Source organism: Miniopterus natalensis, chromosome 2, assembly GCF_054644295.1.
Source record: "Miniopterus natalensis isolate mMinNat1 chromosome 2, mMinNat1.hap1, whole genome shotgun sequence".
Taxonomy (NCBI): domain Eukaryota; kingdom Metazoa; phylum Chordata; class Mammalia; order Chiroptera; family Miniopteridae; genus Miniopterus; species Miniopterus natalensis.
The window spans coordinates 35,453,599-35,466,901 of NC_142082.1; the positions used below are offsets into that span (position 1 = coordinate 35,453,599).

General features: G+C 32.9%; 1 protein-coding gene across 1 annotated transcript in view; it reads right to left on the bottom strand.

Annotated features, from left to right (window-relative positions):
* TM9SF2 (transmembrane 9 superfamily member 2) overlaps window positions 1-13,303 on the bottom strand; it is a 49,271-nt gene that overhangs the window by 20,106 nt on the left and 15,862 nt on the right. Inside the window, exons 3-8 of the mRNA XM_016203837.2 lie at window positions 11,165-11,258; window positions 9,273-9,400; window positions 4,193-4,322; window positions 3,012-3,136; window positions 1,709-1,820; window positions 561-640 (exon numbers count right to left, since the gene is read on the bottom strand). Coding sequence (XP_016059323.1) covers window positions 561-640; window positions 1,709-1,820; window positions 3,012-3,136; window positions 4,193-4,322; window positions 9,273-9,400; window positions 11,165-11,258 — 669 coding nt within the window. The remainder of the gene's footprint in view (window positions 1-560; window positions 641-1,708; window positions 1,821-3,011; window positions 3,137-4,192; window positions 4,323-9,272; window positions 9,401-11,164; window positions 11,259-13,303) is intronic.

Genomic DNA, 13,303 nt, shown 5'->3' on the forward strand with positions numbered 1-13,303 from the left:
TTCATGTTCAACATTATTAAATAACTACTGTGCCCAAATCTGTGCAACACAAGCTGCAAGAATCAACAAAGGACTGATCTGTCTCTCAAGAAATTTACTGAAGCACAAATTTACTCAGTAAATTAACGAGTGTCAAAGGGTAGCTGGCGAAGTAGGAAAAAGAGAGTGATGAACCAGGAACAGCTTTCTAGATGGAAGTTTTGAGTCACGCTTTTAAGAGGGAATAATAATAAATAGTCATAACAACAGCAGCTGCTTGTTTACTGAGCATTCTTCCTTCCAGGTAAGGTGCTCAAATGCTCTGTTTCATTATCTCCTTTAATCCTCAGAACAGTCCAGAGAGGCAGACATTTCTAGATAAAGAAATGGACTCTGAAATACCTAGTGACCTGGCCTGACTCATAATCGGTAACTTAAACCCAGAATTAAATCCATCTCAGATCCAAAAGGTCAGACTTTTGAGTAACTGAGGAGAATCAGAGTGAATACGACAGATGTTCAAAGGGACAAAGAGTAAAGAATAACTACAGAGCAGAAAGCAGATTAAGCTGTCGTCTTACCTGAACCACTGAATGTGGGTATGAGGCATAGATTCCAGAATATAGTCCCATCTAGATGCCCACCTGATATTTTTATCTTCCTACAGGTAATAAAAACAAAACTCTTTAAATAAGCATTTGCTGACAAAGTATATTAAGAATCCAAAAATTTCCATTCTCAGCTTTACCTTCCATTCAGTCAATAAATGCAATTTCCCATTATCATAACCTGGGTTAATCATGAGATTCAGGGAGTTTCAATTTACTCAAGTCTCAGGAAAATCAGGATGAGAGTAAACAGTAAATAAAAAATAATAAGAGTTCCTAAAGGTACCTAGTTACTTGTACTTTTCCAAAATCTTGCTTTAAATTTTAAATAGCAAGGGTTTATTTTAGATGTCAAAATTTAGGGCTATATTTAATTTTTTCAGAAAATTGAGTGGAATAACTTACCCGCTTTAATGCCATCTACTTATGCCTTTGAGACACCTAACTAGACCAGAGTCATAACCTAGGTACACTGAACATCTGGTAGGTGTCACCCACATGGAACTCTTAATATGTAGAAATATATATTGTTTACTGCACTAGGCTTACAAAATTACACACTATATGGGGATAGTAAATGTCACAACTATATTGGATTGCCAAAATAGTTTATTAAAAATAGAGGTGGAATATGGCCTAAGATCCTCATAAAATAAACTTTTACTTTCCTCCTAAAAAACTTCTCCATTAATTAAAACCCTCCCTCGAATTCCCTAAGAACCTATATAAATCATCTACCATCAGGAAATGTTCCATTTAAGTTTATACGCAAACCCAGATTTTTAAAATGGTGTTGTTTTCCCAAATGCTTGTAGCATATATCTTTGACAATTTCACATGGATCTTCTATGCCTACTTTCTATCTTTTGCCTTATATGTATCTCTATTGCGTAACAATTAATCAGATTCAATTCTCCAAGTTGCTATACTTCTCATTTAAATGAAGACTTAGTTTTGAGTATAATTATGTTGCCTGGTGCATTGATATAAACTATTCCAAAAATCAGCTCATTAAAAGCTTATCTATTTGACAAGCTCAATCATTAACATTTTTAATTAGTTTAAGGAGTATGAATTTAAAATCAATTCCCGAATTATATTAAAGATAAAAACAAACTCACCTCGAAGCTAATAGAGTAAGTATAGGCAATTTTGATCTCCCCAGAAGCCTTGTTATTTATATCCATGGGGCCTCCAGAGCAGTCTGGATTATCTGTATGGGTATGTTTGAAACTGTGGGAAGAAACATTTTGGCAAGATGCTGATAAAGTACAGTTTTAAAAAATGGGGTAAAGTTAGAGATTTTGTACATATTTCACAATGCTGCTGATAATCAAATGTGAAATTATTTATGTCACATTTAATAGTATAAACATTTACATCACATAAATAATGGGCACAGTTATAAGAATGTGTACAAATTATTACTCAAAATTAGAAACAAACTTGAAAACACCATACTTGAAAAGCATTAAGTGCCCTGGCTGGTGTTGCTCAGTGGTTAGAGCATCAGCCAGTGAACTGAAGGGTTGCAAGTTCAAATCTCAGTCAAGGACACATACCTGAGTTGCAGGTTCCCTCCCCGCCCCTGGTGGGGCAAGTGAGGGAGGCAACCAATTGATGTGTCTCTCTCATATCAATGCTTCTTTCTCTCTTTCTCTCTCTCTCTCTCTCTCTGCCCCCCCTCCCTTCTCTCCCACTCTCTCTGAAAAAGCGATGGAAAAAATATCCTCAGAAGAGGATTAACAAACAAAAAAACAAAACAAAAAAAGGAAAGAAAAGCAGTAAGTAATCTTAAAAAAGCAAACACAGTGAGTTAACTGCCACCTTATTATGGTGTGCATTTCTTTACTGCCAGTGAAAATGACTAATTCTAATGGGCGGAGCCAGGGGGGTGGACACAGAAAAAATGAAATAATCAAAAAGGACCTCACAAATAACTGATAGATACTTTCACACTAAAAATGTTGACAAGCTAAAGAGATGCCCTTTTAATGACTTGTCACATACTGGTACTAACATTGCATGGAGACTTTCAAAATGACACCACTTATCAGCTCATTTGGGCTTCTGATGAGAGGTCAAGTTGCAAATATTTGAAGCAACACTTTTCCATTGTAAAGGGAACTCTGTCCAACCACCTCACATTCTCCATTCCAAACTGACACGGAAAAGGTTGTCAAAATTTCCTGACTGAAAAGCAAAACAAAAAGGCACCCTGACTTGACCAAGAGACCATGAAAGGAAAAAACCCGGAACTCAGTAACAAATCATGCCAAAGGGAGTTTTAGTAAAATCAATCCTGAAATGTCAGATTATATACTAGAATACTGATTAAGGAAAAAATTAATTAGGCCCCAAATATTTATTCTTTGGGTCTAAATTTCACTTACATTTATTTACTTTTTATGTTTGTATAGTTACCTTTTTGGTTCAAGTTTAGCAGCCACTAATCTTGCTCCCATGGACCCAGTTTCAACAACATGGTAGAGTATTTTGATATCAACATGGTTAAAGATGTAAAATGTGTCTCTTTCATGGAATTCTGGCTGTGGAACAGAACTTAAAGGTAGAAAACTGGCTATACAAGAGTCAAATCATAAAAAACTTCAAAATGAGTCACAACAAGTAGGAAAATTTAAGCTTGGACAGGATTTTAATCCTTCCCCATTAAAATATTTCAGTTTTAAGCTTAAACTCTTTATAAGCCAAAACTAATTGGCGGAGGTACAAATTACGCTTCTTTAATGTTTTAATTCTTACATAAAAGTTATTAAGTGCTTGTTAAAAAGAATATATTTAATATTTTCTAGCTCTTTACCACAATATAACAAAATAAATGTTAAAATATTACATTATGAGCATGCTAAATCTTATACATTTTAACACTTTTCCTCCACGTAAGTTTGTAACTTTGGTCTAAACCAATAACCTAAATTATTCAAGTGTCTCTGCTCAACTCTCACAAAAGTGTTAATTGACATAACTAATTTCATGATCAAGCCCATGCTAACTTCTACAAAGTCATATTCATTAAGAGATTAAATCAGGGTGACCTGATTATACAAAATTTCATTTAATATATATCCCTAATAATTTTAATATTTTCTATATTAACATCTTCACTTTATTATTGTTTTTAAATATAAAAGCATGACCTCAAAGACAGATACTTTTTAAAAAAAGATATAAAACCAAACTTTTACAATACAATATTTTATGGACTTAAATTTGCAATACAAAGTTCATGGATTTACAATGAGGTCTTTTTGGCACTATATTATCTATATATTTTTTTATATATGATTTATGAATCTAACTTTTAAGAGTCAGAACATACAAAGTCCTAGCCCTTAGTATAGTGCTTAGCATATAACAGACCCTCTCAGTAAATACTGAACTAAATCTGAATTATTTTTGTTCTAGAGTTAAATTTGTATACACTGTTCATTTGACTTAGGTTTAAGATCTAAGTAGTTGTACTTCAGAGCATCTGAACTGCTCTCATTTGATGAGTATAACAATTCTTGTCTGGGTAAAGACTGAATCCTTCTACGAAAAAGCCGTACTTAAAAAAGAAGCATGAGAGTTTATCACGAACTTACATTAATAACACAGGCATCTTTCACATGGCCTTTATCTGTAATGTAACAGCCAATAGGAAATCCAGGATTACAGAACTTCTGATTGTCTTCAACTTCATAACACCATGTTACAGGCATATTATCCACAATCCTACACACAGAAATAAAAATCACGTTAGAAATCACTAAAAATAACTAAGAATTACTTCTCAAACATGTGTCATTACTTCATCAAATTTAAATGTCTATAAATGCCTTAAGATGTCAAAACTTCAAAGAATTTTAACAAAATGTGGTATTTCATAAGTAATAGCATTATGCCAATATCTGATACACTGTAGTGAAGAAGAAAACCTTTATAGCTGAAACTATAAATGTATGTAGGAAAGGAAGTTTAATTAATGAATTGCAATTGCTAACTTAACAACATCATTATCTAGATACCTAAGTATAATTTACTTTTAGCAGAACACTCAAAAGCTCTAAATGGGTTCAAAGCAATATATCTAGTTCCGTAGGAAAAATTTGTAGAACAGTATAGAAGAATTTCTTTTATTATTCAGTCAATGCAATAAAAAGGAAAAGAATCTAATTGCAAGATATGGGAAAATATTCAACTTAAGGGCCAGGTGGAAAGTGAAAATTATAGTATTATCTATTAAAACTGTGTAAATCCAACTTATATCTAAAAGAAATGCTGTGATAAAGCTAGAGAAATAGATCTTTCAAGTTCTTTAGCGAAAAAAGAACTTTTTAAACAAAAAGGATAAAAGTAAAGAATAAAGTTCTGTAGCACTGTCTAACCAACTACATTAAAGTCAGGGCATGAGGTCCCCTATGCCCAGAGCACACTGTAGGATACAAATAAAAAAAATTACTAAAAATATACAAGGTGTATTACAGTCATAAGACAACACTCCAGGGCATGTTTTATTTGTTAATTAATGTATGCCTTGGGAAGTAAAATTATGATTTTATATCCCCCAAGGTGAACATTAATGACCTAATAAAACATGTCTCATCACGTTTAAATGCTATTTAATAGTACCCAATGTACCAAGTTTTAGAATCACCTATACTATTAAGTTGCTTATTATTATAACCATTAGGCTAGTGGTTTCCATGAAACAACACCTATAAAATATTAGAAGCTTGAAAGCAATGCTATATAATATAAATAATTCAGATTTTCTGGAGATCAAAAGAATGAGTTAATTGCTTTAATTTTTTAGAGGATGAAGTTCAATCAATGAACATATACTAGCAACATACTAAATAAAATATCTTTAAGCTAGCATATCAGAGAATGTACTACATAAAAATTATAGTGCTAGTAACATAATGAGAAATTAAGTGGCAATTTAGGTTTTTTATAAAGCAAACATCTTAAATTTATCGTTTATCTAATGACACAATAAACCTTTTCCTGGTAATAGGAAGCATTAAAAAACAACAACAAAACCTTGGAAATAAATGTAAGAAAAATTAAAGAATATAATTCTCAATTACTGCCTTGCTTGCTAAGTTAGGGAGTAGTTATTTGAATTTATAAACAAAAAATATTAATATCATATTTTCAATCTCATATAGCAAAAAAGACTAATAGAGAGAAAACTCAAAAGGATAAAGATTGAACGATTGGTCCCAATTTTTTTACCATTAAAGACTCCTTTCCATTATTTCCCTCTACCCTACATGGGTTCCATTCGAAACACTTTTATCAATCAAGCTTCATTTATTAATTCATTTTCCTAATATATTAATTAAATTCCCAGAATTTCTGAGAAGACTAGAATAACCATACTGCTAAAATACACTAAAAAATTTGCAGACAAAAATAAAGAAAGTTGGCATCTAAGTAGTTTTTACATGAGTAAATTTACATTATCCATTAGGATTCTGAATTATTAAAAATAGCACATCATTCCCCTTTGTTAGCTTGGTGGGATCCAGGATCGAAATTCACTAGACAAAAAATCTTCAAAGACTCCATTCTGTCCAAGAAGCTACAGTCCAAGGGTTCTATGATACTAAGAAAATTTAAGTACTCTAATAACGAATTAAAGAATTATACTTTTATAAATAAAATGTGATAAAGTTTTGGAAATTTAGGCAAGAAGTATAATCACAAACAATGGAGAGTATAGTTGAAAGGAGTTCAAATGTCTGATGTTGGTATCAAAACACTAGTCAGTCTTGAATTAAGAATTAACTTAGGTACTGACAGAATAAGCCAAGAAGTTCCTCAACTTATGTTCTAAAGTCCCAAATAAGAATAAAACATAGACAAGAAAATTAGCTATTGTTAATTAACTGACTATTCTCTAAAATGAGAGTAAGTTGGTATATTAACTAATATTCAGTCATTTTAATCATTCAAAATGTTATGGGGAGCCCAGCTGGCGTGGCTCAGTGGTTCAGCGTCAACCCATGAACCAGGAGATCAAAGTTCAATTCCAAGTCTGGGCACATGCCCGAGTTGGGGGCTCAATCCCCAGTAGGGGGCATGCAGAAGACAGCTGATCAATGACTCTCACCATCGATCTTTCTCTTTCTCTCTTTCCCTTCCTCTCTCTGAAATCAGTAAAAACATATTTAAAAAAGCAAACAAACAAAAAATGTTATGGGGAAAAATAATAGTTCATTCATGCTATGGAATGCTATATACTATGAAAAGAATGAGGTAGCTGTAGATCCACAGAGGTGTTTTACATGGAAAAATGCCCCTATTTTCTTAAGTGAAAATTAGCAAGTTGCAAAATAATGTATACAATATTTTGGTTGTGTTATTTTTAAAATGTACACACCCCTTCATATACCTTCATATGTATAGAAAACCTAGAAACATACATAAGAAATAATAGTGCTACCTCTGGGGAACATAATTAAAGAAACTGAGGGTGGCAGAAGACTCTTACTTTTTATTTAATATTTTTCTAAACTGCTTATGTTTTTTCACAGGCATGTATTTATTGCTTTATAATTTAGACAATGATTACGCTCTCCCCAAAATGTCTCAGTGTAAAGGTTAATAAGACATACTGCATTCACAATAAAATTCCATAATAGAACACTATACTTTTTTAAGGCCTTTCAGATCTTTAAAGGTTCTTGCTTTTTTATGTGTCAACTCTGTCACCTATGCTCAAAATCAAGTTACATAGTATGAACTTTCAAAAATAAGTCAAGGACAGAAATATACTCAACTTACAGTTCAAACAATTAATCAAAGTGAATCAACATTTTCCAAGTGTGTAATGAACTGATTTAAGGCCTAAAGCCCACCGCCTAAATTACCAGATGCAGCTTAGATTTTTTTTTGTTAATGGATTCAGACTTGAAATGATAAACTTTTCAGATTCAACTATGAAATCATTATTCATCAACATTTTTCCAGGTTTGCAACTGATATACCTATCACAAATTGTTTAATAAACTGTGCTAACAAATGCTTTCTAACTTTGTAAACTATTTTAAATTATTTATTCTTTTTGTTATTAAGCATCCCAACATCAAAATAGTACCTATGTTAAATGGATCATTAGTTAGTTTAAAATATTTCTAAGTACATTACTGTGAGGAAGTTACTGAAGAGCTACTTCTATTACCTCTAGGAGCAAGACTATCTACAGTATTCTAAGAACAGAGGATAGAAGAGACAGTTAAAAATCACCTGTCGGCCTTAAGGGTCATTTTTTCATTTGATCAACAAATGAACAGCTGTCAGAGAAAACAGAGGTGAATGGGGCTAATATGTAAATGTACGCACTGAGCCTTAAATCAGATTTTGAAGGTTGTAAAGAATAATTTGAAGTAAAGAAAAAAACACTAAGGGAAATTTCAATTACTTATAAATAAACCAACGTACCCAAATTACATCAATTCAACTACTAAGTAATATTCTCACAGTAGCTTAGAGGAAAAAAGCTCTTGGTTTACCAGAAGCCAAAAAAAAAAAAAGGAGACAGAAGAGACTTTTAAGTTCCTGTTTGCACTAAAGGTCACATGAGAAAGAGTCTGACACTAGCACAATGTACAAATTTTCTTCCTTCTAACAGAGCTCTGCTATGAGAAACTAATTTCTGTATGGTTTAGGTGTATACTACCCAGGTCTGGTTAATCAGAGTGAATCGCCCTAATCACAGACTAGTATATGAATAGACATGTGACCCAAGATTGCCCCTCCCTATGACTTTTTTGTATTAAGAGGAGGGAAAAGAACTGAGGGGCCAAGAGGGAATACGTGGCTCCCACCATATTATTTGAGCCACCGGATCTGGTCATGTCCAAACTGAGATCAATGGTTCCCAACCAACCTGGGTGTGGGCAAATGGTTCAATCTGAGATACTGATAAGACAAACATTCAAGAGGAAGGACATGAAGATAGTCATCAGTTCACCACCTCCAGCACCTTATACTTTTTAGAAGAGGCAAAACATGTAAACCATGAACCCACATATAATAATACAGACATTTGTTGGAAAACACCTAGAAGAATAACCATGATTATATTTGAAAAGTTGGATTTTGAGAGTCTGCATACTGTATAATAAGTAAATGCTACTTTGGAAGCAGAAATGCTTTTTAAATGCTTTTCGATTGCAACACAAACTGGTAAAAACCTTGTTAATGTTGCATCATGTTTATAAAATAAAAAACAGGTTACACAAAATAGAAGTATTTTATTTGAAGATGCTATTTATCAAACATCAAACAAAAGTTAAATTTTGTCTTCTAACCATCTTTTTCATGGTGTACAAGTATAAAATAACAGTATTTTTCTAGAAGATTGATTCAGGTACTTTCCCCAAAGCATAAATATGTTCTTGTTAACTATATATGAATGAAAGTGCTCTATGTTCCAAAACAAGTACCAGATATTAACGTGATCTAAGCACAATTACAAGATAATACTTCAAGCTGTCAACCTCAGCAATCCTCTTGCAAGAAAGTCACTACTTCATGCTAATACTAATAATAAAAATAGGAAATCAATTAATTTGCTATAGTTTATAGTCAATGAAGTAATTTATACATTTAGTGAAAAAGGCTTTATCTTGAAAAGGAAAAAGTAAAAAATCCAAAATCTCCATGTCTTACCAGTGATGTTGATAATTCAGTAGCATGCTTTTTTTCAAGAATTCTAACTTTTGTTTGTCTTCAGCTTTCTCTGTATTGTATGATTTTGTACAAACAAGTTTACAAGTCTCCTTCTTGTTAAATGTAAACTGTATTAAAATAAAGTGGAAAGCAAATTAAGTAAAAATATCCAATTCCGTCACACCTATATCATAATTAGAGTAAAAATATTGGTCTCGTTAATTACTTAAGTGCATTAATATTTATAACAAACATTTTTAAATTTGTCGTAGCTCAATCAGGTTTAAAGTCAATCTAACTCTTTTCTCTAAAAACTTACCATCTAACCAATATCACTCCAATAAATTCAATAAAAAATTTTTAATTAAAAAAATAAAAATAAATAAAAATTTATCATCAATTTTTCTTTTGATAAGTAAGAGCTTTTATTTTTGGTCATGTCAATCAACTCACCTTCTAAATGTAAATGAGTCCTAGAAGGCAAAAAACAACTAAACAATAAAACCTACATGGAGAACAAAATGGAAGATCAGTCTCTCCACAGTAATGTCTCCTGACAATGTTTTAGAAATTATGAATTTGAAGGCTTTCTAGTACAAAGCAGACAAAGTGTTTATGTCCCTATATTCATTTGGTGGATATTTGTTAAGTGCCCCCTACAGCCAGGTAATGGAGATTTAGCAGAGGATAACATGGACTGTGAATGTTACAAGTGAAATTTGTATATCTAAAATCAGGGTAAACATGATTTTTTTTACTCACATTTGAAACAATTTGTCAATTTTCAGGATCTTATTTAATAATAAAATTGAAATAAAATAATAACATTGAAACAAAAATTGGTAACTTTTTAAACCAAAGTTTAAAAACTAAAAATTCCTCCAATTTTGGAGTCTAGGATTTATTTCATGTATGTAAAAACGATATTCACAAAATATTACATAATGTATGTTTATTTTATCAAGACCTTTTTGTGTCTTAATTTAAAAATATATATATTTCCTGGTATTCTAAAGGCTGTAATTTACTAAACTAACTATATATAATCCCTAATTGTGTACCTTTTAATAAATTTGAACTTCATTACAGGAGGTAAAAAAAAACACCTGCATATGTTTTACTTCTAAGTAGTCCATCCTTTTGTACATCATTTATTAAAATCCCTAAACCAGTTTCTGTGCATGTGTTGAAAAATGAATGTTTCAAATGTGGCCCACTGCTGCCATCTATCAGGGGAGAGTTTCACTCTGGAGGCATTGTACTTCTCTAAGCACAGCAATATTTGTGCAATTATTTAATATTTTTAACCTTATGTAAACCTTACAGGTTCCTTTTTAAAGGGTGGAATAATTTGGGGTGATGATGAAGTACATATATTAAAAAGATTATCTTATTGTGCTTAGATTGGTTTAGCTGATGTCCTAAAAATATATAAAAGATGTTCCAAATATACTTTCAGTGGTAAAAATAGAAAGGTTAGCTTCCCAAAAACCCAATGAAGGAGTCAAAGTAGTGTTGTATTTGCTAACAGAGAAAGTCTATGGACACCACGCACAAAGAATGGAAGGAAATGTAGAGCAGCTGGGCAACTTTTCATGACTGAAGCCTGGGTTCCAGGTCCCTCTGTAGGGTGAGGCAAGGGGTCTGAGCACAGTCCTTTGGGCTACCACCTTATCATTTATAATACTGGTTGTATGTGTGTTTGTTAAATGAACTTATCCATGACGTATCGTGAGAAGGGGAGGGATCCTTCTAAACTGTGACTTTGAGAAACTATTCTGTGATGCAAAAGAAAAATGAATTCCTCTTTAGCTATGACAGCCAAGTTATCTCAGAATTTTCTGTAAGGGAAAAAAACTGCAACTAAATAACATTTAACACTAAATACAAACCTTATATGGTGAAGGTTCAATTCTTTCCCCAAATAATACCTGACCAAGATTTTCAGATGGGCGTTTTCCTTCAGATGCTTGGCAAAAATCAAACCTGAGGAAAAGAATATTTAGGTTTTTGAACATAAAAGAAAACAATAAAGATTAGGTACTGATCATTATAGCACCTCCAACAGATGAGTAAGAAATATATTCATACTCAAGTTCCAAACAAACAAAACCCCCCCAAAACATCAGAAAATTATACCTTAGAATGCTTTGATTTTTAAATAATACTTATAATGAGAAGTAAATTATGGAATTTTTATAACTGATACATGATAATTTATTTTTATTCCAATGATAAAATGATTTACATCCTTATTCTTCAAGTGAATTTTATGTAACTTACCTCCTTTTGTTATAACTTTCTAATCTAAATATTTACATTTCAGGAAGATGTGTCAATTTTTCCTAGGTTTCTGTCTCATGCTGATATACTGACCAACATGTCCCAGACATGAGAAGCTTGGCTAAACAGATCCTCTGGGAATGGAATAAGCTGTAAGTGTCTCTCTGTGTTGTAATTCCTTTGTATTACTAACCATATTTTAATAAAATTTTGTTTAAACATTACAGACAACTTTCAGCTTTGCTATTAAAAAATTAAGAGATGGTTCTGTGTTCACACTGAAATAATATAGAGAATTTGAGACCAGCATAATGATAGCTACAGATTAATTAGATTCCTAAGAGGAAGATGAATCTCAGGTGGTAAAAAACTGGGACTGGGTAGGCCTCAAATGAAGACTCTCCATCTACTGGATGTAAGAGATCCATTGAGTTTTCCCAGGAATAGCCACAAAGATTTAAGGAGAGATGATTGTTTATATAATAAAACAAACAAAAACTAGAAAAAGCATTCAAGTCTCCAATAGTTTAATATATGTTATGGTTGATCTATTCATGAATTTTGTACTCTCTTCTCATACATATTTAAGCATATGGATTCTTATAGGATAGTCTTACTTTTTTGAGTGTGCACTTTTCTTAGAGTAAACACACGTTTTTTTCAAAAATTCTTAGATACTAGAAAAATTTAGAAGCCAACTAAAATTTAAGAACTATGTTTTATACCCAATAGGGTATACAATAGTCAAATGAATAAAGGATATTATGCAGCATTTTTATAACATAAATAAAATGGAAATAACGAAATGGTCAAAAAGAGAATTAGTTAAACAAATCATACATGAACTATATACAATTTCTACAAAGGAATAATAAACAGCTACTAAAAAGACTGAGGTAGCTGTTGTATTAACATGAAAAGATGCCCACAACAGATTCAGTAAGAAAACCAAGGTGCAAATCAAGTATAATAGTATGAATCTATTTTGTTTAAAAATGTGTAAATGTGGTTATGTAAATTAGAATGTGGAAGAGAAAAAAGGTGGAGGGGCAGAATTAAAGTAATTATTTCTGGGGGCTGATTATATGGCACATAAGGATTTTGTTTAAAAATGTGTGGGGGTTGGAGGATTCCAAGATGGAGGCAGATTAAGTGAAAGCTACACTGACACTCTCCCAGGACCAAACTGGAATTACAACTAAAATATAGAAAAACCATCCTGAATAACCAACTGAAGACTAGCTGGAGAGAACCCTTATAACCAAGGACATAAAGTGGAGACCGCATAGAGACGGGCAGAAAGTGCAGAGGCGGAAGAGGGCTGGCTGGGCTTCCACAGGGAGCAGCTGAAGTTCTGGAGGGATATCTCAGCTGTGGGGGGGTGCACTGAGAACTCTGGGGTCTAAACCCCAAGCTGGGCTCCCCAGCCCAGAGCACCAGAACTGAGAAACGTGCCCACATAACATTTAGCTGTGAAAAGCAGTGAGGTTTCTGTCTGCCAGGGAGTGTTGGCTGGAAATGCAGACACCCTCTTAAAGGGCCAATGCACAAAGTTTCATGTGCAGCCACTCACCTCGGGCTCCAGCAGAGAGAAGGAGGAGTGGATTAGAACAGAGTGAAATGAACCCAGGATTGCGGGCTGTGAAGATAGAGCTCGGAGGGCACCCGTCTGGACTCGTGTGCTTAGTCATTCCTCCATACAGCAAGGGACATCTTTGTCTGGTAGTCTTTTACTATCCAGGCAGCTT